The 24010-nt window shown below is 41.3% G+C and overlaps 1 protein-coding gene across 3 annotated transcripts; it reads right to left on the bottom strand.

The window, feature by feature from the left end:
- Window positions 1-966: 966 nt before the first annotated feature.
- GIN1 (gypsy retrotransposon integrase 1) lies at window positions 967-24005 on the bottom strand. 3 transcript variants are annotated; one of them, XM_040540668.1, is made up of 9 exons: window positions 23879-24005; window positions 14527-14542; window positions 11178-11323; window positions 10025-10218; window positions 8606-8911; window positions 7766-7954; window positions 7505-7669; window positions 6790-7078; window positions 967-3784 (listed from the first exon to the last, which is right to left on the bottom strand). In XM_040540668.1, the coding sequence occupies exons 1-9, from the start codon at window positions 23895-23897 to the stop codon at window positions 3486-3488; spliced, it is 1623 nt and encodes a 540-aa protein (XP_040396602.1). In that variant the 5' UTR covers window positions 23898-24005; the 3' UTR covers window positions 967-3485. The 3 variants fall into 3 exon arrangements, with proteins under 3 accessions (XP_040396602.1, XP_040396603.1, XP_040396604.1); XM_040540669.1 differs by having other exon boundaries at window positions 7766-7894; XM_040540670.1 differs by lacking the exons at window positions 11178-11323; window positions 14527-14542; window positions 23879-24005 and having other exon boundaries at window positions 10099-10219.
- Window positions 24006-24010: the final 5 nt, after the last annotated feature.

The following is a 24010-nucleotide window of genomic DNA, read 5'->3' as shown; positions in this document are numbered from 1 at the left end:
GCATCCACTCAACTGCCATGAGAATAAAAATAAAATATTCCATTACCTATTTTGAAAATACCAAGAAGGTTACCGTGCAAACAGATTTTGATGCTAGGTCATTAGAGAAATGATGTCGGCTACTAAAGGTCATTGATACAGACAGATATTGTACCCAAATGCATAAAGGAAACTTATCTAGATCTCAAAAGCAGTATTTCCAGAAGATTTAACTGCTTATTGTGAAAAGCAAATCATGACTCATCCCTGTCCTCCAGCAGGGAACATTCAGTTCTAGGGAGAAGGAGGGAAAAAACTTTAAAACGTCAAGTGTTGTCTGAAGCCGGAATGCAAGAGCACTTTAGCAAAAAATGGGCGAATGCTACGCAAAAGTTCAGGAAGTATTGAAATAAGAGATACGGTTTTTATTTCATACTGAAATATTTTGAGTGCTTGTATAGAAGACTTTTAGTGAAAGATTGTTGTTTTCTGTTTGTTTTCTGGAATGTTTTTCATTTAACAAAACGGTAGCTGGTAATTAGTGGTAGTAGCAAACCCAAAGGAAAAATGCTTATATTCCTGTGCTGGAAGAAACAAGCGAATTTTCATTTCCTTCATGCTGTGCTCCCTTCTATTCCTCCTCACTGAGAAAGAGGCCATGAGGGGGAACACTCTACATGAAAACGGAATTTCCATGAACGCTGTTACAACAACAGTAGTCTTCCGCTACTATCCCATCATAAATCAGACCTGTGTGCCAGCAGAGAAGATGATTACAGATGAGCATTAGTAATTTTATGCAGGTTGGTCAAAACATGAGCCAGAAGCTGGTGGTGATGACTCACCGTGGGCACAGGCACATACTGAGGAGCACTTTGCTAGGCTGAGGTGCAAGCTTTCCCTCAGCGTACCAACCACAGCCTGCTGCTAGCAATGTCTCAGGTTTCCTGGTGGTACCTTTTTCACAGTTTCCAGTGATTGCTTTTAGAGTTGCTAGCTTGAAACTCATGCATTTTATTTCAGTAAACCTCCCACGTGCAGAGAAGGCCTCTTTTAGGAGCACCGAAGAGATACTAATGGCTGCCTGTTAACACAGTATATTGCAATTACCAGTAAACCTGAATGATCAGCATTACACAATTTGTTACATAGTTACTGTTTTTCCTATCCACTGCCAGTTTAGCATTTTATTTCTCTCCAGTGTAGCTATAACAAGTACACAACACTTGTTACCCCTGCTCCCCTGCACACCTACCACAGAAAAGGGCTCCATTGAACTGTATATGAATAAGGAACAGGGAAGGTAAAGCAAAAATATATATAATATACAATTACATATATATACACTTCACACACATACAATGCATCTAACAATATAAAGCCATCCTAGCAGATGTCACTCTGGGTAGTGATCACTCTGGGTAGTGGAAGAAATAAAGGCAGATATGAAGGAGGAGGGATTGGTTTAAATAACCTAGGTCTCTGTTAAAGGATCTGGTAGCCACCGTTCTGGCTGCTTGGGGAAGTTCAGGACTTGAATCACTGGTACCCATGAACCTGAGCACAGCACCTGAACTGGCTGTTCTTTTTAAATTGCTGTTCCAGAGAAAAAATACTGTGTGACCACAGCGCTCACTACTGGGGGAAAATAAAATCCAAGTAAGGCCGATGCTCACAGTTACCAGTTATGTCCTGTTTGCAACCATTTCTTTTCTGTTGTAAGAAAGTTCAATGTAATTTCACAGAATTCCCTAGCCCTTTTTTTTTTTTTTTTTTTTAAGACAATAAGCATATTTCCCCAAGGCCACTTACTTTACTACCTTGACTGCACTACAGCAGAGATCCGAAGAACAGCAGTCCCCAGAGGGCGGTACAGCCCGCAGGTAGCAGCAGTTAATAGATAAATACAAGGTTGTGCTGCTGTCCACACCCACCGCAAATCCGGCGTGCTGCACGCCATTCTGCACAACCCACGTCCCCAAGCTGCCTCTCCGCAACTGCCTTCTCAGACTCAGTGGGGGAAAAAGTACTGAGAATTAAGCACTTTCAGAGGGGTTTTAAGATCAGATGCTGGAATACCACCGTTGTGCTGAGCTGTTCTTTTACACAGCTCAGGCCCATGACACTGTAGGCATACTGCACAATGGGTGTGAATTTCTGCATGAGCTAGATATCTAATTAGCCTTGGGGACAAAGTCTTTTTACCTAAGATTAGCTGAAAAACCATTAATAAATAATACTTTCTTCTTCTAGGTTTTGTCAAAAGACAATAGCAATACAACCAGCTATTTAAGCTAACTAAAAACCACCTGTATTATGTCGCATGACATCCAGCAGCAAAGATGACAGAATGCGGGTATTCAAAGAGCAAGATAAGCAAGTCCTCCTCAGCATCTGACAGAAGTTGCTGTATTTCTAAATTCAGCTCTCTACACTAGCATTCTTCCTCTTCCTGTCACTCCTCTATAAATAGAACCAGCTTACATTCATCAGTTTTCCATGTGAAAGTTTCTGTTCATGTAACTTGAGCAGTAGATATATTTTCATCTTACCATGAAATAGAGTCTTCTTTGCAGGAAGTCCTAGCCTGTAACAACTTACTCAAGGAATTCAGAGAATAAGCAACACTGGTCCTCACCTTTCCTAGAGAACTATCAGTGGAAATCTCCAAACCTACGCTAGATCTGGAAAGAAGTCAGGGAAACCAGATGTTTGTGAGGAAAGCACAAATGAATGCTGACTACTGTTAAGATTCTGCCACGTGTAAGGAACTGAAATTGCTCTCCTTAGCAGAGCTTTGATGAGCAAGAGCAGCTAAAGGCCTCACTGTTTCATATGCAAAATACTCGCTGTATTTGATTTTGGCAGCTTTACTGTTTTGTGAGATCTTAGAGTGGTGGGTTAGACTAAAAATTAAAAACTGCAGCTTCTCAGGAAGAATGAGAAAGTTCTGTAACAGGAAGAGGACAACATAAGCTTCTTTACATTTGTACATTGGAGAAAAATTTATGTTAAGTTGCTTAGGTTGTATTTATCCCACAATAGGTCTGCATGTTAGCAATGAGTCATGTAAGGATTAATGAAAACATTGTTACTGTGAAATGATGTGCTGTGTCCTGAGAGGGTAACAGTAGGGTTGGGCCATATTGCCATTTTACCAGCAAAAATTGGAATGCAAATTCATGATGAAAACTTACGCTTTTACTAGGTTGTGACAGTACTTCTGGTAATCAAGTGATTACTTCTCAATGCCCACATAAATTAACCACTGGTCACTTGCAGTGTTCTTAAATTCAGACAGTAGTAGAACATGTGCTTTTACTAGGTTGTGCCCATATTTTGTTAACAGAGCAATTGCTTCTTAATGCCCATGTAAATTAACCACTGAATACCTGCAGTATTCTTAAACTCATAGAGTAAAGTGGATTTGGCTGAGGAATTTGGAACTGTTCAGTCTGCCACAGGTGCTCCAAACTGCCAATGAAATATGACAGGAGACCGCTTGCTTAAGTGTCTTCTATCTTGGTCTGAAGTGTCCAGCAAGGTGAAGGCCATTGCTCTGGCTTTGCATTGTTTGGTTCAATGCAATGATCTTCTGTCGCCTCAGACTGATGTTTACCATCTGTTGAATCTTGGTCTTTGCAGGCTGAAGGTGGCATTTGTGCAGCAGACATGACTCCTCTCGCATAGGCATTTATTTCCCCTTCAGCAATAGGGTCTTGCTGGCTTGGATTATATGGTCTTTCAGATACGCCAATATAATCATGGTCAACAACTACTGCACCTCGTAAGAAGTAGTGGTTGTCTGCAAAATAAAAGTACCCATTAAAGTAGATGCTCCTGGTTTGCTGAAAGCCATAATTAAATGATAGTGAGTTGCCGACTTACTTTTCAAAACTATTTTTGTAAGACGACAAGAAAGTTTGAATGGCAGGAATCTGATTATATGGATTTCCTAATTTCACTAAGCACCAAATATTTGGTTGCATCTCATATATCCATAAAATAATGCTTGCAGTACTTCATGTTAAGAAAGAAGGGTTGTCTTTTTTTTTTTCTATGTCAGTGGACTAGCTTGAGGCCTGTCATAGTCAGCTACTGAACTAATAATACGTTACATGAACAGGCATGCAGATTCTTCCGTGTTGTACACCAACTCACAAAGTAATGTGTCATCTCCTAACTATTGCTGGGAAAAATCACAATTCAAAACAACAGACTTTAAGAAATAAAAAAGAAATAAAATACTTTTATAGAATTTAAAGACCATAATATTGATTGCTACTGTATGGTACTATTGAACTTTTCTTCTATCTAACATATGCTTGCCATGTTTGATTTTTCCAAGTGAGTTCAAATAAAATAAAAATAGTCTGACCAGCCAAATTAAATGTGTAAGTGTCCTCACGGGGTTTATACTTCTGTTTTGGAAGATGACTTAGGGCCAACCTTCTTGCTCAGATGAGGACTCTCATGTCAAATCAAGTATTTTAGGGGCTACAATTTCCTTTGCAAGTTATGTTTCTTGACAGATGTGTCCTCAATCTTCCTATTTGCACTTTTGAATCGTTTGAGCACTGGAACCACTGGGATTCTCTTGAGATTAATATTTAAAGTAAACCACATTCAAACAAGAAAAAAAATATTGCTTCAGACACACAGATGTACACATGTACAAGGTGTCCTGCAACCTCTGCCAGGTTATACAAACATCCGGGTAGTAAGCAACAACCCAGGTCCACACAGACTTTTAATCTGTAATGCCTATACCACGAGCACATATCAACGCACCAACTCAAGATTTATCTTTAGGTCAAGATTGTTACAAAAAGTTTGAAAAATACCTTGCTTCTACTTGCCCTTTCTTACCTGCAAAAGATTTTCAAATAATGTAAAAAATAAACACTCCATTTCCAAGGCTTGTCTTTACTGCTGAAAAAGACTAAATCCACACTTCTAGTGTTATACAGAGAAGATACCCTGCTCCAAAATCTGAAGTGTAAGCAAAATACTTAACAGCACCTACAGGCCACAGATACCTCACCTAAGATGCACTTTTTCCACATTTATTTCACAGAGAACACTGCAAATGATTTGCTCCCATTCAAGGTTATGCAAAGGAAGAGCCAACAGACTGTTACTGGAGGGCAGTAGGAATAGTAAATAAGTTGCAGACAAAACAGTCCACACCTGCTAATAAAGAGAGGTCCTTTGTTACAAAGATAGGCGTGTTTCTTTACGGATGAAAAAGCTGTCATTCACTGCCAGGTTTCACTACCCTTATTGTAATGAAATAATACTCCCTTTCCTGACTTCTGTTAGGCCATTTGATAAGGCCTGTCAATTACTTAGCACAGTCCAGTTTACGTCTCTCCACAATGTAAATATGTATGAATATAAAACTATAATTTTACAATTTATAAATATTCACAATCCTTTAATATTTTTTTTTTCCCTGTGTCAAACAACTAATCTTCAGTCACTTCCTGTGAAAGGGAAGAAACTCTCCATTTACTTTCTGCTTCTGCAGTATTTATTGGTAATGGTGTTATACACTGATCCTAGAAAGACAACTGCACCTAACTTTGCAAACAGTGCTACAATTTACTAAAGTCATTGCAGCAACTGGAGAGGACCTGCCTGCAGGACACGTGTGACTTCCTCCTTACAGCTCAGTAATTCAGCAAAGAGCTGGAAGCCACAGAGTGATGGTCTAAGCAAGAGCAGTGTCCAGGAGAAGCGATGTGATACTGCTGTTTTTGTTTACTCAAGCTGCAATGGAGGCTGACAAGTGACCTCAATACCAGCTTCCCATGTGAAATTCCAGAATTAGTTTCAGACTTGCATGCTCCTCAGTTTTAGGAGGTGACGGAAGAGATGGCTGTCTCAATACAGTTTATGCACTTTGAAGAACTAGGACTTAACCACACATGCCAAGAGGGCAGGAATTTCTTTTCAAGAACCCTGAACAACAAAGCAGTTCTGAGACAAAAGTCTTCCAAACACTGAGTATTCCTTTTATTCCAAATGCCTGAAGTGACCCAAAGATAGCATCAGCAGAAAAGAAACAGCTGCTGTTGTTTGATTAAGGCAGCACCATTGCAAAAGAGTACTCTGAATGTATAAGAGAAACATTGTCAGTTGATTTCCCAAGCGTTTGGGAATTTCCGCAAATTCTCCTTTTGAGCATGACATTTTATTGCTCTGGTACAAGAAACCTGTTTACCTCTTCAGTACTGAAATTTAAAACAAACTCTTCAAAAATCAGCTCTCTGAGGTAGTCTTTGTTTTTTAAGGTTTTAGCAAATAGGCCTTTTTGTTGTTCAAAAATAAACTCTAAACAGGTACCATATATACTAGTCAGATAAGGCAAAAAAAAATACATTCCCATTTCATGAGGAAAATGAATGTGAATCCTGTCTGTATCAAAACAGGAACACAGGAGTTAAAAAATGCTTTTTGAATACAGTTCAGCTGAATTATACTTCTCACATCTTTTGGCCAGCCAGCATGAACAGGGCCAAACCACATATTAAAAGCAACTTTAATAGAAACTATTTTTAAACCGACTTTAAACATGATTCATTAGCTCTGTTCCATGCTCTGCATAGGTTTGAAGCCACTCACACTCACTGCTCTCATTAATGAAAACTGATTACATTGCTATCCAGCGGTTTAGTTCACACTAGTGAGTGAATGATACCTGCTCGCTGTGATAAACTCACCTAACACCAAGACATGACAGAAAAACTTAGAAATACATACGTACATATATATATACACACACACACAAAACACACGTGTATATACCTTTTTCATTGGACCCTCTTATGTATGGCTTGAGGTGAGACATCTTGATGGGTCTTTTCAACCTGGATCCTGTAGCATCTCTTAATATTGCAGAACCATTATCTGTGATATAATCTATAATACAAGGACCGACCCACTCTGACTGGAAACGACCATCTTTCCACCAGTTTTTTCTTTGTCTGAGGACTTCATGACCAACTTTAAGTTGAAGGGTATTTAATTGCTTTGGCTTCTTTTTGACAGTGATTTTGTTTCTGTTTTTCTGTTCATCTGAAGAGGTTTTCTCCACCTGCAAAAGATATAGATATGAAGTACATTTTCCAGAAGTAATCATGTATTTTCATAACATTGGTTAATAATGCAGAAGTAAAAATATTAGACGTCTTTAGATGTAATTCATAATGCGTAAAGCTGGGGAGTTCTGTAAAAGGGGATTTTATCTTCATGTTCTAAGTCAATAGTCTATAGGCAATGTTTTTCAGCTTCCATGCATACGCTGCCCTCTAAGTCAAACATGAATCCCCTGGAAATAGGTCTCCTCTCTTAAGTTTACTCCCTCCACATGCATACAAGCATATGTACACTGGAATCTAGGGATCCCAGGCCGAAGGGAAGAAAAAAAAAAAGATGTATTGCTAAAGGTTATACTTCAAATCTTTTCATCTTCTCTCTCTTCTGTCTCCTTCCTATTAAAATTTGAAATTATACCATTTACCTGACAATCTGAGGTTTTCTCTTCTTCCAGTGCTTGACTGGCTCTTTTGGTTGCTTCAAATATTTTGGCAAACATATTATCTTCTTCCATACATACATTCATTGGATCAACAACATACGGGTTACGATTAAACATTTGGAAATAGGGAGTGGTTTGATCTGGCTCCTGTTTAAGTGGGGAGCAAAAAGCAAGCAAATTTAACATGCCGTTTTGCAGGTATTTTGAAGGACTTCAGTTGAAAAAGGAAGAACTTTGACTTACCAAATTAGTCAAATTGAAAGCATAGGCAATAGCAGACAAATGTTCATCCCAATCATTTGGATGGTCTGTGCAGTATTTGTTAAGGAAAGCTTTGATTGTCTTGCATGTTCTTTCATTTACTTCATCAGTCTGAGGATAAGACAATACTATTTGTTTCATTCCAAACAGTGCAAATAGTTCTTTGTTTATCTTAAAAAGAAAAAGAAGACAATCATTGAAAGTTTCTACCTATTTTGTTGGTAAAATGGTGACCGAGCAAAACTCTTCTATACACATTCCCACATAACTGTCCAGACTCAGTAATGAGAGCTAAAAGAATCAGTAAGGCTCTGGAGCCAGTAATAGGTGGTTTCTAAAAGCACTCCTGCTACTAACTCAATTTGTCATTTTCTCCATATCATAGCCTCATGATTTCATGATCTCTGAAGGGAATCAAAGAGTGAGAAGTTCTTCATTGTCACTGTATCTAAGGATATTTTTGACATTGGCCTATCTGCTATACTGAGCAATATGAAATACTTGACAGATGAAATACAGCAACATGTTGGTATGTGAAAGCTTGATCCGCTTCAATTAAGTGACAAGATACACATTATGTATTTTTTGCTCTTTACCAAAAGAAAACATCCCTGGGAAATGCTGCATAATATTACTATTGCAAATAATCAGCTTGTCAATTTCTGAATCTATTTTTTTTTGATTAAAGAAAATAAACATTTGGGTATCAGATTTATGGTTGTTTTTTTTTCCCCACAAGACTGGTCTAAAATGCAAGTTTAATATGGGGAAAAAGTGTATTTTTCTCAAAAATAAACAAACAAAAGCTATGTAAAGACATACCTGATAAGCAAGCTCCTTCCCTTGATCAATAGGCATTTTTTGAGGTGGTCCATATAAGAAAAATACACTCATGATTGCCTTAGCAATTTCAGCTGCTGAAGTGTCATGCAGAGGCAAAATAACAGCCCATTTTGTGAACAAATCTATCATGATTATGATATACTTGTGGCTTCTGCTGGTAACATTAAAAGGTCCCACTAGGGCTACAGTGACTGCTGTCCAGGGGTCCTCTGCTTTGATAGGGTGTGGTTTGGGGGTGGTGGTCGTCGTATTCTTTGCCACTTGGCAATGCTGGCATGCATATACCTAGTGCAGAAACCAGGGGAGATCCTGTCAATAAAAAGTGATGTTGAAGGTTTACAACAAAAAAATATCATAAATCTCCATTATTCCTCTCTAAGTCAGGTCAGACCCAGGCAATGTCAGATGAACTCATTTTATCTTTTCCTATGATTTTTTATCATTAGGTTTTTCAGCCCCAGGATGAAAACAAAACAAAACCAAACAATAGTGAAGGCCAGGAGAAGGAAATGCACAGCAGTTCAGGATGAACTCTGCTCATCCTGAAAGCACTGTGCTCTTTCAAGTCCATAGTATAAACTTTAAAATTATCATCCGTAAATACTAAAGGAAGTATGAAACATCTGGATTGAAAGCAAAAAATCCCAATCATTTCCCTTTTGGTTCTATTGCGTATGCTGTGGCTGTCAAACTTTGGCAGTAAGCACCATCTGCCACACATAACATGGGTCAGCTTTAGCTACAGGACAGAACCCCTTTTCTAAGTCTGAAGTGAAAGCAAAGACTCATTTTCAGTTCATGTTACAGTTGCACATGGACTCTAAATACTCAGGTGATAGAGCAAGCTGATGGCAGCAATAATTTTGCCACAAGGAACATGTTTACATATGGTTTGCTCAAGGATCAAGTTCTGCCTTGGGATTATGTCAACGTACATTTGGGTGAAGGAGGAGAAGGAACAGTCCTAAGCATCAATTTGTTTACCTGCCTCCCGAACACACCTAGTTCGAGGCAGAGGCCATTTTTCATCTGCCAGCAGCCACTCCGGCCAGCAGTACACCGCGGAGAAGGTACACTGTATCCTAATGAACAAAGGCAAGACAGCTTGCCAAAGAAATCCCTCCCAAAGACCCCATGTGCCCCGCATACTGAAATGCAGTATGGCTCCCCGCCACTGGCTAATATATTGCAAGCTACAAGGTTGAGAATAAAAGAAAAAAAAGAAAAATAACAAGAAAGCACTGTGCTTTGGCATAAAGTCCATTTAAAGTTTGATTGTAAGCTTATGTTTCCTCATCGTGAAGCAGTATGGGTGATTACCATATCAAAGTCATACGATTACAAAGTGTTTGCAACAAAGACTACATTAAAAAATATCCTGGAGCTATGAAACCATACCCACTGTTTGACATCATTTGTTACAGAGGTCCAGTAGTAATTAGATTCCACTAAAGTCAGTGTCCTTGATATACCGTGATGAGTGCCTGCAGCATTTTCATGGCATTTCGCAAGAACCTTTTTCTTCTCTTCATCTGAAACAATTACCAGGCGCATTTGTTTTCTGTCTTTTCCGACATAGAACAATTTATTTTCTGAAAGAAAAATACCAGCAAGTTATACACAAGTGCTTTGCCTTCTGCAGTTGTTTAGTTTAGTAAAGTATTGGGCATGACCCAGTATAGAATTTAGTAAGCCATCTTCATTTTACCTTTGTGTGATAGTAGGTTTGGTGTTTTTTTGGTGGTTGGTTTGTTTGTTTGTTTTTGTGTGTGTGTGTGTGTGTGTGTGTGTTTGTTTGAATTTTCTTTTTAACTATTTTCTCCCAAGAGCCAAGGGTTCAACAATATTTATTAATCTGGGCATGAGGTGTTACAAGGGCAAGTCAGAATGCAAACTATGTTCTCACAGGAAGCCCAGCAGAAACTAAACCTAGTGCTGGGAGTGAGAAGGAAGAGCAGGATGTGTTATGAGGCATATTGACTGCCTGCCAAGTAACCATACATTGTGATCCGCAGCTTTAACTCCTCCCTGCTTTTTCTCTGCAAAGGCTGGGCAGGTTTGATGGGATCGAGCACACAGCAAACCACAAAGGCTCAATACCTGAAGCTTTCTTCATGGGGATATAACAAAGCTAGGGTGGGTGGGGAGTCACTCTAAGGTGACAGACAGCAAACCCATGCTTGCATTGCTGCCCACATCCAGGGTGCTCCAGCCCAGGGCCAAACGTTCCCTGTCAATAGCTGCAGACCAGGGCTTGTCCTCCTGCAGTTCTATGAATCACGGGTTGCAATGGATACAAATCCGGTATCTAAAACAAGGCTTGGCTTTCAGACAGATACATAAAACCCTTCCAGTAAGGAGTAAAGCAGGTTGTGTTTCTGCAAACATTCTGTTATATATTAACGTGGGATAGGCAGGCTGTGTTTTTCATGAAGGATGTATATTAACAGCACAGCATGCCGCAGAGCAAGATAGCACTTTCAATTTTTGTATTGGTAAATCTTCACCTAAAAAATTAACATTTCAGATTAGTTTGAAATAATATGTTTACCTTTGAAAACAAATTTTTTGGCTGCTCTCCTGATTCCACTTCTTTCACTTGATAACGTGGTGGGATGATATTCCCCCGTTCTTTTGTAGTATGCAATCTGCTTAAGGTGGAGGCCACCGTTTTTTCCACTGCGTACCATCGCTAACCTGCACAAAATGCACAGTATTTGTCAGATGGAGCAACTGCCACAGTAACATATCTTCAAGTTTCTCCTAGTTCAGTTTAGACTAGTTTAATTTACTGGATTACTGTAGTTCAAACAGAGGTATCCTGATAATGTAGCACGTTGACTTATCCAACTGAGCTGTCTCTCCAGAAAGCTTAGGGCAGCTGTATTTTAATCCCATGAATTGCTTCATATCTTTCAAGCTTTGTGCCCAAGAGCCTATCACACCACCCACTGCACTGCTTTTGATAACCCACACCGTCATCGACATGAGCGATAAGGATAAGGAACACTACTCAACACGCTACTTTGTTGTATACAAAGTTAGTTTTGTCAACATATATTTTAAAACTTCTGAACCAATGGAGTCTTCCACTGTATTCATTGCAGAGTGGGGAAAGAAATGAGAACAGAAAGAAATAGCTCTTCTTATTCTTAAACATTTGGATAGCTTCCCCATACAGGTGTGCTAGGAATTAAATGTGTCCAAACAGCCACCCTGATGAGAAAACAGACAAATAGGAGAAACCAACTCCCCAGACAGAGACTGACACAAATTTATTTTCGTCATTAATTTCTCTGACAACTGGATTCTGATGTCCCAAACGTGATTCTGCACATAAGTAGGCAGTTAATTCCCTCACATGGGCTTTCTGATCACATTAAAAAACTAAAATATCATTAGTAAAATGCATCGTTGGTGCAGGAAAAGTTTAGGTCTACCATGAGTAGCCTCAGAATAATTATCAGTTAATGACAGACAGACATACTCATGCAGACACTATGTGATTTCAGTGGTTTTTTTTTTGTTTTTTTAAGATCTGCTCCTCCATTAATAAACAAGCAGATGGAGCAGCTCTTTGATCCTGCTCTAATTGCCTCCTACAAGAGCAGGATCAGACTTGGAGTCTGCCATGTCACAATTTTTTAATGAATGCTCGTTATCCAGAGCATTCGCCAAATTACTTCCTTATCTTTGCAGCGTCCCAAGACTACACAGTGTGGCAATGCATAGCCTGCTAAAAGCAATAATCAGCCTGTCTGCCCTGATGGGCACATGATTGTGGGGAAATTGACAATATCCAGTCACTCCAGCATCCATGCAATGATGCTATTTGAAAGCTTAATGTGTAAGTCAGGATATTTATTTTCCAATTTCAAGATTCTCACCTGCCTTTACTATACTGGAAGTTGGAAAGAGGTAAAAAGCTCTACCGTGATTATGTCTGCTTTTAGTCACACTGTTTCTCCCAGAAAGTGAAATGCTTTATATTATTTATAGAATATCATATTCCTCGTATATAGCTGGGCTGTGTTATCAGCATCAAATGAATGCCAGGAACTTCACATTCAAGCAATGACAAGACCTTTGCCCCACTGAATACTTCGTTTTACATAAGCAAGACCTGGCTTTCACAAACAGCCAGGTCTCTTGTCATTCAACATTACAATTTTAAAGCAAAATTCTCCTAATTGAGAGAACTTGTACAGATAAAACGCTTAGCAGTACAACCCTCTCTACCAGGAAAGAGGATGTTTCAGAATAGGAAGGACTGAAGCCAGAACATGGCACTGTTTCTAGTAATCTTGGCTGGCAGAGCAGTTTCTTGGAAATTTAGAGCTGATAGTACAAGCCAAAACAGCTGACAGAATTGGTAAATTGGATAAGAGCAGGAAGGAAGGTGAGGCTACCATGATAAAAGTATTATTTTTGTTGTTTCAAAGCAGTTGATTAACTAGCATATCTGATAAGAAAAGATTATTTTAACTGTTCTTCACCAGCACTCTATTTACAAGGGATATGCACTTAAGCTTCGCTCAGGGCTTCTGCTGAAGGTGAATCAGCAGTTACCCAAGCACATCTGGAAGTCAAAAGGTATAATTCCTCACTGAAACATTGGGATAATGGACCATTTTGGTTTGACAGATTTTCACACTTTGCAAGAAAACACATTCCAGAACAGCCTGTATTCTTTCAGTAGTTTTTGCTCATCATGCATATCTTGTTTGTGACAGTGAATGTTCTCTATGCAGCACATGGCTGCGGGCTCTAAAAAATAAAAATAAAAATGTTGCACAGCCATAAGACACATCTGAGGCGGACCACAGCTCATACTTCAGCTGAAGAGAAGCTGCCTTCATTCCTGCTGTGTCAGTTTCTGATATAAAAACTGGGTAGAGTGCACATAAACCAGTGAAGAAAGAACACATGATGTAGCATCCACATGCATTTAGCGTACTGACCAGGATCCTAAACTATCAAATTTAAGTACTGGAGCAGACTGCTGGATCACTGCCTAAAAGGAAGACATTAAGTGCGCTTCCTGCCTGTATATTTGGTTTCCTGTGCCCCTACTCATTTTTTCCCCCAATACTACGGTCTTTATAGTTTGTTTTGCTCTATCTTGGGAAAAAAAATAAATCTGAAGACAAGTTATGTGATCTTCCAGTTTTATTTTGGAATAAATCATTGCTACAGGTAATTTGTATGGTACCTCTGCCAGTATTTGTAACTTATCTAGCACTCTAAAAATGACATAATTATACAATCAGTAATCAGTTCTCAACACCTTTTAAGTAGGAAAAGAAAGCACTGCTTTACAGTCAAGGAAAATATTTAGTCAAAGAGATTGAAAGTTTCCTATAACCCAGCCTCTTTGTTTCAGTGTCTTAGCCGAAGCAGTGGTAGCTCTTAACACTCGGCTAATTCGCTTTTTAACATCCAGTTTCCCTCAAAAACACCACGGTAACTGCGAGGCGGTTTCCATCCCAGGAGCCAGCACTCCTGGCCGCGCCAGGTGCCACCCACGGGGGCACCTTGCAGCACCTGGGCGCTACGGGAGGCTCGCAAGATGGCGCCGCCCGCCCACGGCCATAGCTGGCAGTAAGCGCCCGCGGCAAGTAACTCGCTAACGCTAGGAAGGGAAGGGAAGGGGCCCTCGCTGCCACTCTCCCGCCGCGCCCCCCTCCAGACTACAACCCCCATCATGCACCGCGCCGCTCTCAGCAGCCCACGTGGGGCACGCTGGGAGCAGGCAGCTCGGAGCGGAAAGGCCCGCGCATGCGCGGAGCAGCGCCGACGCGATCTTTTTTCCTCCCCTCCCCTCCCCGCCCCGCCCCGCCCCGCGCGCCGCGCCCCCGGCCCCGGCCCCGGCCAGCCGTGGGGCGCTGCCTTGCACGCACCTGCTGCAGCCGAGGTACCGCAGCTGCTCCCCCCCACCCTCCTCACCGCGGCAGCCACCGCCTCCCTCGCGGAACTTATGTGGCGCCCCCGGAAGTGCGGCGGCAGCGGCGGGCAGGGTGGGGGCGGGCCGCCGCGGGGGGCGGGGCGGGGCGGGGCGGGGGCGCGCGGGTACGAGCACGAGCACGAGCACGAGGCGGTGGCTCTTCCACGGGAGCCGGCGGGGGCGGTGCCGGGCGCGGCGGCGGCGCTACGCGCAGGTGAGGCGAGGCCGCGGGCGGTTGGCGGCGGTTGGGGGCCCTCACAGCGCCCCCCACCCCCCTCCTCCACCCCCCTCCCCCTCGTAACGGCCCCCCCTCGAGCCCCATAGCTTGTGGTTCGGGCAGTAGCAAAGCCGCTCGGGTATGAAGCCGGTCCTGGCAGGGGCAGCCGGCCGGTGCGACGGGGCGCGTTTGTGCTTCACGCGTGAGAAACGTGGGGTTTTTGGTGCCGGTTCGCGTGTGCTGGCTGGCCGGTGCTTTGGGCGAAGGAGTTTCGTGCTCCTGGCGGCTGTGGTTAGAAGGGAGCAGGCCCGCAGGGGCTGCCGGGGCTGTGGTACTGGGCTTTCGCATCTCTGCAAGTCAGAGAAAGAGGCTCTTCTGTCCGCGAGAACGCGGGGAAGCTGTTTTCACGTCTTTGAATCGGATCTCTAACAAAAGCCGGCCTTCCTCGGAACATCCAGAGTTGCTGCAAATATAGGTGTCTGCGTGAGATGTGCCCGGCAAGGTTTGATTAGGAAATGAACTTGACAATTAATGATATGGAGGTTATCTGTTCTGTGGCTGTGCGGGAGCAGCGCTAGCAATGCATGCCAAACATCGGTTTGTTTGCCTGTTTTAAAAAGTTCTCCTTTTCTGTCTGAGGGATGAAAGTGACTGCTTTTAAGGCAGTTCTGACTCTTGTGTTGAATGATTTTAGTAGTTGACTTTCCCGTTTCAACTCTCTGACTGCTAAAGGGTTGAAGGCTGTGATAAATGCAGTATTTGGGGTGCCTCCTTTTAAAACTCTGAGTAAGTTTCAGCAGACCTCCATACACGTGCTGAAAAGTCATACTTTTAAGCAGTGAGATGTTAGGAAAAAAGTGGTTCTGCGAGTGAATAATTTGATGAGGGAAAGATATCTGCATTGAAAAGATATTTCACTTTGTTAACTCTAAATGTCTAGAAATATTTTGCTTAACTGCAGAATTACTAGAAAGGAAATCAAACACAGGTAAGTCAGCCAGATAGTTACTGTCACAAAACTATGGCCGTTGTGTTTTAAGACTAGAAACCTCATTCATCGACAACCTAAAGGGCATGTCTTTGCTCTCTATAAGCTGGCTTTTTAACAGAATCCTGGTTCATATAGTTGTGTGCAGCTGTAAAGTTTTAGTTGGCTGGGTTATGCTGCGGTGATACAGAGGGTCAGGTTGAAACCCCACTTTAGGCACAAGCGTGTAGGTAGAACAGTTCTTGGGTAAAAACATCCATGTCTCTGGCAGATTTGGGCAACTGCAGTTAGTTGTCTAGTCTAACTATATTATTTCAAGAAATGTAAGCGCCCCTGCAAGTAGCGCCAGCCACAGTTGTTTCCAGTAGAAAATGCCAGTAAGGTGGGTATTTTTGAACTCCTGTTGGTCTGGAGCATAGACATCACACTGGTAAGTTTTGGCACAGTAGGTACCTTCTGCTTGGAACCTGGAGCAGGGAGCTCTCTCCTGTAAGAAGAAACCCACAGCTTTAAAGAAAACTGTTGGTGGAAGGAGAACGTGCAGTTAGATTATCGCAGCCTAGTGGTCAGAGCATTTGAGTGGAGCGGGGCAAACGCTGTTTCTGTTCCCTCCTGTCTCAGTGGTTTCAAGTAGTTTATCAGAAAAATGTCTTGGTGGTTACCAAGCAGAAAAAAAAGCGTGAGTAAAAGCACCTGTGCACTTAACAGCTGAAGATGGAGTGCAGGTAACAGTGCAATAATTAACTGGCCAGGGAAAATGTTTGGAGCAAATAACTGTCAAGGAAGACTTCTGGCTCTTGTTGGTTCTTCAGAATGCTTCTTCAGGTCTTAGTAGAGCAGTGAAGTGAAACTGAAAGGTTGGTCAGTCTCAGTTGTGGAAAGGGAGCTGTTAATTTTTCTGGGTGAGTAATACGTAAAGTACTACATGAGAATGGTTTTGGAACAGTGTACAAAATGTTTGTGGCATTCCTGTAAACAGAAGGAATTTGGCGTGTTCGCAGTTGTCTTTAGCATAGGCCATGGCTTTTCATCTGTCAGTCTGAGAGTTGTGCTAGGCTTTTGGGTACAGCCAAGCAGCTTACTAAAAGCAACAAATGCAGACTACTCCTCGGCTTCTCTGTTGTATAATTCTCATAGTGTCACCTCTTTCTGTATGATTTTGGAGCACTCGGTCCTTACATTTGGCAGTCTCATACATGAGTATGCTGTTAGCTCCCAGATTTCAAACTCTGCCAATTCGTCCTTTCTGTCTCCACTTCTGCTCCCCTCCTCCACGTGCTTTCAATGCCACCGACAACCCAACGAACCAACCTTCTTTTGTGGCTTGTTTGCACCTTAAATTGGGTTGCAGAATTGGAGTTATAAAACAGATCAGATATCTTTTAGTGGTAGTGAGGCAATCATTTTTGCTGTTATTTGTGCAGGTAATGAAAATGTTACTTACAGCATCTCTAACAGGAAGATGTCAAAAAGCTTTTGACATCTTTCTGAGACAACCTGAAAAATTGCTATTAAAACAGTTCAGGTTTTCACTGCTTAATTTGAATTGGAAGGAACTGGTAATGGGTTCATAGTGGTTTGAATATGCCTACAGCAGTAAGCTGAAAGGTTAAAAGGGGCAGTGTAGGGGGACAGGCCAAGGGAAGGACTTGTTTTGTGTATGTTTGTATGTTTCATGTACGGAGTGCTGTAACAGATGAGCAACAGTTACACTGCTTTTACAGCTGAATGCTAAAATACAAATGTTGCAAAGTCTTTTGTAGTTGTTTTGTTATAATGTTTCCAAAAGAAGTCTTCTTGAGAGTTTCCTGATTTAGAAATGTTGTATAGCTATTTAGTGTATGATGTGGTTTTTGTTTTTTGTTTCGTTTTGTTTTTCCGTGAAATAACAGATAAGAAATGTTTCTTTATTTTTGTTCCATTACTTCCATTAGAGCGCAGTAGAGTTAGTTTGTGCTTCTGGTAGTGGTCACTACACAAAAGAAAATCTGGTGATATGCTTTGCCTTCAGTTTTACAGGAGTTGAGTATGTTTTTGTAAGTATTCATAACATAGCTGTTAAAACTTTGAGCCCCTTGTGCATGCCTGTTCTCACCAGTGCTGCTGTGCTGAGCTGATTTGTTGCTGACAGTTACTGGAATGCTAATCTTTATGGTCTAAGTAAATATGGAACTACCAGGGCTGGATTCCTGAGCTGTTGAAACATGTAGCAGTGGGGACAGGAAAACTCTTTGTGGAAATGTCCTTAGTAAGTGTTAACAGATTACTTTTTGTTCTTGAATTCCTGTTTTGGAATATAGCTGTGGAAGTGGAGAACTGTTCTGTCAGAAAAAATAATATAGCGTGCCACTGGAGTGAATGCTAGATTTTGAGTGCCTAGTGGCTGTCAAAATGTGTGATTCAAATTCAGTCCTATTTATATGTTAATGTTAAATTTGGCTGTGTATCACTTTGTCTAATTTGAAAGTTCTTTTATACCTTTTATTAGTGAGTGATACTAATAGTAGTAAAACTTAGAGTTACTTCTCCTTTGCAGTGTACTATTTTAATGCCACCTAGCTTGCCAGGTAAAACCTAAGATGAATTTATTTTAAGGTGAGAATTTAAAATAAGCAGATTTACTGTTTTCTTATTCTTTGGTATGGTGTTTTTTGTTTTTGTGTGTGGTTTGTGTGTTTTTTTTTTGTTTGTTTTTGTTTTCCCTCAATATATCATGCAGTGGTCGTGAATAGGAAGCTTTAACAGAGGCAGAATGAACTGGTTGTACATTTAGATGAAAGTCCTTTTAAGAAACAACACTCAGTTTAATTGAGGTTTTCAAAAATAACAGATTTTCAATCTGTAAATTGTAAAAGAGAACCCTTGTGTAACAGCTGAGGTTGAAAGGCAACACAGTCTAATTAATTTTACCTGGAAGGGTCATGGCACAGGAGGAGATCATTGCCTGAATTTTCTTGCTGTTATGTCTCTGGGAATGTGTCAGTGTGTATTCCAAGAGGAAGCCTTGCATTCTGTCTTGCTTAGATTGTAATCTTCTCTGTTTGGGGCATGCACGTAATTATCTAGTCTTCACTGTCTGAGACTATGCTCATGCACCAGGTACGAGAGGATCTAGCACAGAGCATTTCTGCCCTTACACTGCTGCTACTGGACAATGCCTTATGGTATGGGACATCCCTCTGGTCAGTCTGGGCCTGCTGTCCTGGCTGTGTCCTCCCATCTCCTGGTGCACCCCCAGCCTCCTTGCTGGCAGGGCAGCACCAGAAGCAGGAAACAGCCTGGCTCTGTGCAGGCACTGCTCAGCAGCAACTAAAACATTGGTGTGTTATCAGCATTATTCTCATCCTAAATCCAAAACACAGCACCATACCAGCTAGTAAGATGAAAATTAGCTCGGTCCTGGCCAAAACCAGGACACTTACTAATACAGAAAAATAGTAGCTGAAAAGAATCATCCCTGCTGCCAGCGGCATCAAGATTGGGGTCGCCTTAGTAAACAGCAGTAGAAGTTTCTCCCAACAGTGCTGAAGCATCTCTCTAACAGTCCTTCTGAGGGAGTTGTGACCGTGTTTCAGGAGAGAGCTCTGCATCTCTGTGCTCTGCAGTTTGATGTTTCTCATTGATATACAGCTTGAGAAACATGTTTTAGTCCAGCCATCATCTAGTTACCATGTGGTGATAACTTCATTTTTGACCTCAGGTTACCGTAGAAGTTTTAGGAGACTTCCGTAAGTTATTTACTGTAGTCACAGTCTCTTATGCTCAGATTTCTCTATCCATGTCTCTTTTCTTGGACTCTTGTTATTTCACGTGCCACAAGAAAGAAGTGGATTCCTCTCTTTTTACTGTAGCGAAGTATTTGGAGGGAAAGAGCTTTAATTCCTATTTCTGAAAGCATTTATTCTGAAAATAAATAATATATTCATTTATATCCTGACTCAAATTCATGCTAATGACAGTAGCTTGCAGCATCTGCTGTGTGGAAGATAAGCTGATAACCACCAGCAATTAGAATGTCACTTTATATGCAATTCAATGATTCCGTGCAGTGATTTTTAAGTGTGTCAGTATCTTTTCTTGATCCTGTGTCTTTGGTCTTGTTTTTACAAATTGTCTAGAAATCCTGGGACCCAGTAGCAATACTAGGAAATGACAATCAAGTAACTTATCTACCTGCACAGCTAGTTTATGAAAGAAATCAATCACAAGATTTCTTTCACTTCATCTGCAGTACTTTCACTTACTTTCTCTCCATAGGAGAGAGTGAATTGCATCCTATCTTTCATCCTGTATTGGTTCAGCTGAGAAGCGATTTGTATTTTGAGATGGCATTCGAGTGGCTATGCGTAAAATGCCTGCCTGCATTGTCTCTCTAATCCTGAAGAAAACACCAAAACAGCAGCTGGAGCTCTGCCAGGTTTCATGGTGTCATATACCTTCCTCATGTATTTTACCAAGTTGCGTATCACATGGGTCTGGAGTAGACAGACATATCTATTCCAAAGTTGATATAAGAATGTGTGCTTCAAATTTGCAGTTGAGTGTCACCTTTCCTCTAGGTTTATAAGTGGATACTCTGAACAGTCTTCCAGCAATAATGCTGAGTGTACATTCCTCCACGAGAATTGGAGGAGTTTGTCTGCAGTTGAAAACTATGTGATGACGAAGAGAGTTCTCTACTTCGAACTAGTATCTTGGAAGTCTTGTAAACTGACCCAAGAGTGACACATATGACACATAGCTCTAACAGTGTGTTGAGATAGGCTTGTGCTTTGCAAGCTACTTGTTAAAAGACACCGGTGGAATAGAGCCCAGACTGCCTTCAGAGGGGTGAACAACGTGATTAACCTAACAGGAAATGATGTATTAACTCCAAGCAGAGTAGGTGATTGTCCAAAGTCCATTTTTCACAAGCAAACTTCCACTTAATGGATTTACTTACCACCACCACCAACAACACTCTCCAGACTCTTTGAGTTAGGAAGGTAGAAAAACAGTAAGTTTCATATAGGTTTGTGAGGGAGTTAAACATGTCAGTTTATCTTTTTGTGATTTGTAGAACAAGATGTGCTTTCCTTTCAGTCTTTATTTGTATGGTTTCTTAACTACTTGCTTTGAGAAGTAATCACTTCCAATTAGAGACTCAACTACTGCTAGAAGTTCTCATGAATCACAGAATCATCTAGGTTGGAAGAGACCTCCAAGATCACCCAGTCCAACCTCTGCCCTAACACTAACAAGTCCTCCACTAAACCATATCACTAAGGGCTACATCTAAATGTCTTTTAAAGACCTCCAGGGATGGTGACTCAACCACTTCCCTGGGCAGCCCATTCCAATGCCTAACAACCCTTTCAGTAAAGAAGTTCTTCCTAATATCCAACCTAAACCTCCCCTGGCACAACTTTAGCCCATTCCCCCTTGTCCTGTCACCAGGCACGTGGGAGAGTAGACCAACCCCCACCTCGCTACAGCCTCCTTTAAGGTACCTGTAGAGAGCGATGAGGTCTCCCCTGAGCCTCCTCTTTTCCAGGCTGAACGATCCCAGCTCCCCCGGCTGCTCCTTGTAAGACTTGTTCTCCAGACCCCTCACCAGCTTCGTTGCCCTTCTCTGGACTCTCTCGAGCACCTCCATGTCCTTCTTGTAGCGAGGGGCCCAAAACTGAACACAGTACTCGAGGTGCGGCCTCACCAGAGCCGAGTACAGGGGGACAATCACTTCCCTAGTCCTGCTGGCCACACTGCTTCTTATACAGGCCAGGATGCTGTTGGCCTTCTTGGCCACCTGAGCACACTGCTGGCTCATATTCAGCCGACTATCAACCAGTACTCCCAGGTCCTTCTCGGCCAGGCAGCTTTCCAACCACTCATCTCCCAGCCTGTAGCTCTGCTTGGGGTTGTTGCGCCCCAGATGCAGGACCCGGCACTTGGCCTTGTTGAACTTCATACAGTTGGCCTCAGCCCATCGCTCCAGCCTATCCAGATCCTCCTGCAGAGCCTTCCTACCCTTGAGCAGATCGACACACGCACCTAACTTGGTGTCATCTGCAAACTTACTGAGGGTGTACTTGATCCCCTCATCCAGATCATCAATAAAGATATTACAGAGAACTGGCCCCAGCACTGAGCCTTGGGGGTCTCCACTAGTGACCGGCCTCCAACCAGATTTGACTCCATTCACTACAACTCTTTGGGCCTGGCTACCCAGCCAGTTTCTAACCCAACAAAGCGTACACCAGTCCAAGCCAAATGAAATAACCCGTCATCAATTGCTTAACTCCACAACCTCTACTGCTGTCACAGAGTGCACTGTAGGAATATGTAGGGGAAAGAAAGCTTAAAAAAACACAAATCTTTTAGATGGCCTTCTCTTTATCTCTTTCAAGGGTTTGCTTTTCCTTCTTTTTAAGGAAAGCTTAAGTTTTTAAAAGTTCTTAAGACATACGTTTTATGTTTATAGACTTTGGGTGGGGAGAGAGGAGCAGAAGAAGCTGTTCCAAGAGAACTGTTAAACTTTTTTTCAGCCTACCTTTTTTTTTTTTTAATCTTTAATGCCATTTATAAATTTGTATTAGTTGCCAGTATATGTTGGCAAAATAACCTTTGCCTTTCTGAAGCTTGCTAGAAGTAGGACTTGGAAAACTTGCTTTCTTCACACTTTTGTAAACAGAATTGATTTCTCACAAAATCTAATTTCTAACTCTCTTGGGAGCAAGGTGAATTAGGTGTTTGAAGTTTCATTTTACTCTTGTTGCTTGAAGGACAAATGGCTGCAATTTTATATGATAAGTGAAAGTAACTTTATTAATGAAATTGAAGGAGAACAGATGAGTAAGAAATATGTTTAAGGTACAGGGTTTTTTAATTGCCTGTTGTCACTCCTGGATCCGTATGTGTCTGTTGCTCAGACCTCAGCCTCAGAGGTAGAGGCAACTGTATTGTTTACCCATGCTTAACCTATTGCTCTCTGACTTATGATAGATCCTTTCTAGGTAACTTTTGCTCCATTTACCACCCTCTTTCTGAGGAAGCTGAATGGCTGATCACAGTTGGAAATTTACTATTGCTTCACTTGGTTCATAGAACAGTCATTTTGGCAGATATTTAAAATCAAATTCAGTTCTGCTGAGGCATTGTTTTTGAATGGCACTTACATAATGACCTGACTAATAGACAACTTAACCTAAAGCAATTGATCAGATGATCTTCTAAATAACTAACTGCTTATTAACTTTCTAAATAATTGCAATGGATTATAATTAATGGTATAAAGCCATGCACAACATACAGCAAGAACAATTACTAATTATTATGACAGAAGGCTGAGTGTTACGTCTTTGTTTCTGCAGCCAACTTACTTGGCCGAGATCTTATTTTCACATGACTGGTTAAAAGGGTACAATGTGTGCTCATTTCACTGGTACGTTACTGTGTTGAGGTACTTTTGATAGAAGGCAGTGGTAGTATGTACCTCTGTAAATATTAATTTTTCCACATGAAAATAAAGCAAAGCTTTGTTGCAAATAAATAAGCACATAACATCAAGTTGCCGCATACATTCTGCTTTCAAAGTGAAGGGTCACTCTGTTTTTGGAAGAATAGGTTTCTGCTTAAGAACAGTTCTAATGGTGGCTTCATATTTTTCATTAGCATTTTCATCTGCTTGCTATTGCACATTTGATCAGAAAACGTTGGGGAAGATCAGCTGATGACAGAAATGGGAGCTAAGTAGCAGAAATATTGAAGACTTCTGTTCTTTCATCTGCTGTGTAAAATATATGGTCTGTACTTTACCATTCTTAAGGTAGAAAAATGCGTTTGACAGTTTTACTCTCCTGAGTTATATTGTCTCATTTTAAAATGTGAGTCAGTAGTTTGAAAATACCTTGAAAGTATCACCCTTGCTCTAAACATACATATAAAAGTGAAGTCTGTGTACTCTGTAGTGTTTTATTTCTGATGCTTTTCTCAGAGGTATATAGATGTTCAAATGCATTTTCTAAATGAGGGATTTATTTTTATGTGCCTTTCTCAAGTGTGGGTTTTGTTTTTTGTTTCTTGTCGTTGATGTTTATTTGGATTTTTAAATATTTTTTTGTAGGTTAAAAAATTGTTCTGTCATCTCAGGGAAGCAGTAGCCTGTTGTGGGTCTCTTGGAGCAACAGCGCAAACCAGTAATGAGCAAGTGATACCAGTTAAACAGTGTCTGGCTGACGTCATCACAGTGGCAGCACT

This window comes from Cygnus olor, chromosome Z, assembly GCF_009769625.2.
Source record: "Cygnus olor isolate bCygOlo1 chromosome Z, bCygOlo1.pri.v2, whole genome shotgun sequence".
NCBI classification, from domain to species: domain Eukaryota; kingdom Metazoa; phylum Chordata; class Aves; order Anseriformes; family Anatidae; genus Cygnus; species Cygnus olor.
Note: the sequence above shows the minus strand (reverse complement) of the source record. Positions and strands in the feature narration are given on the sequence as shown.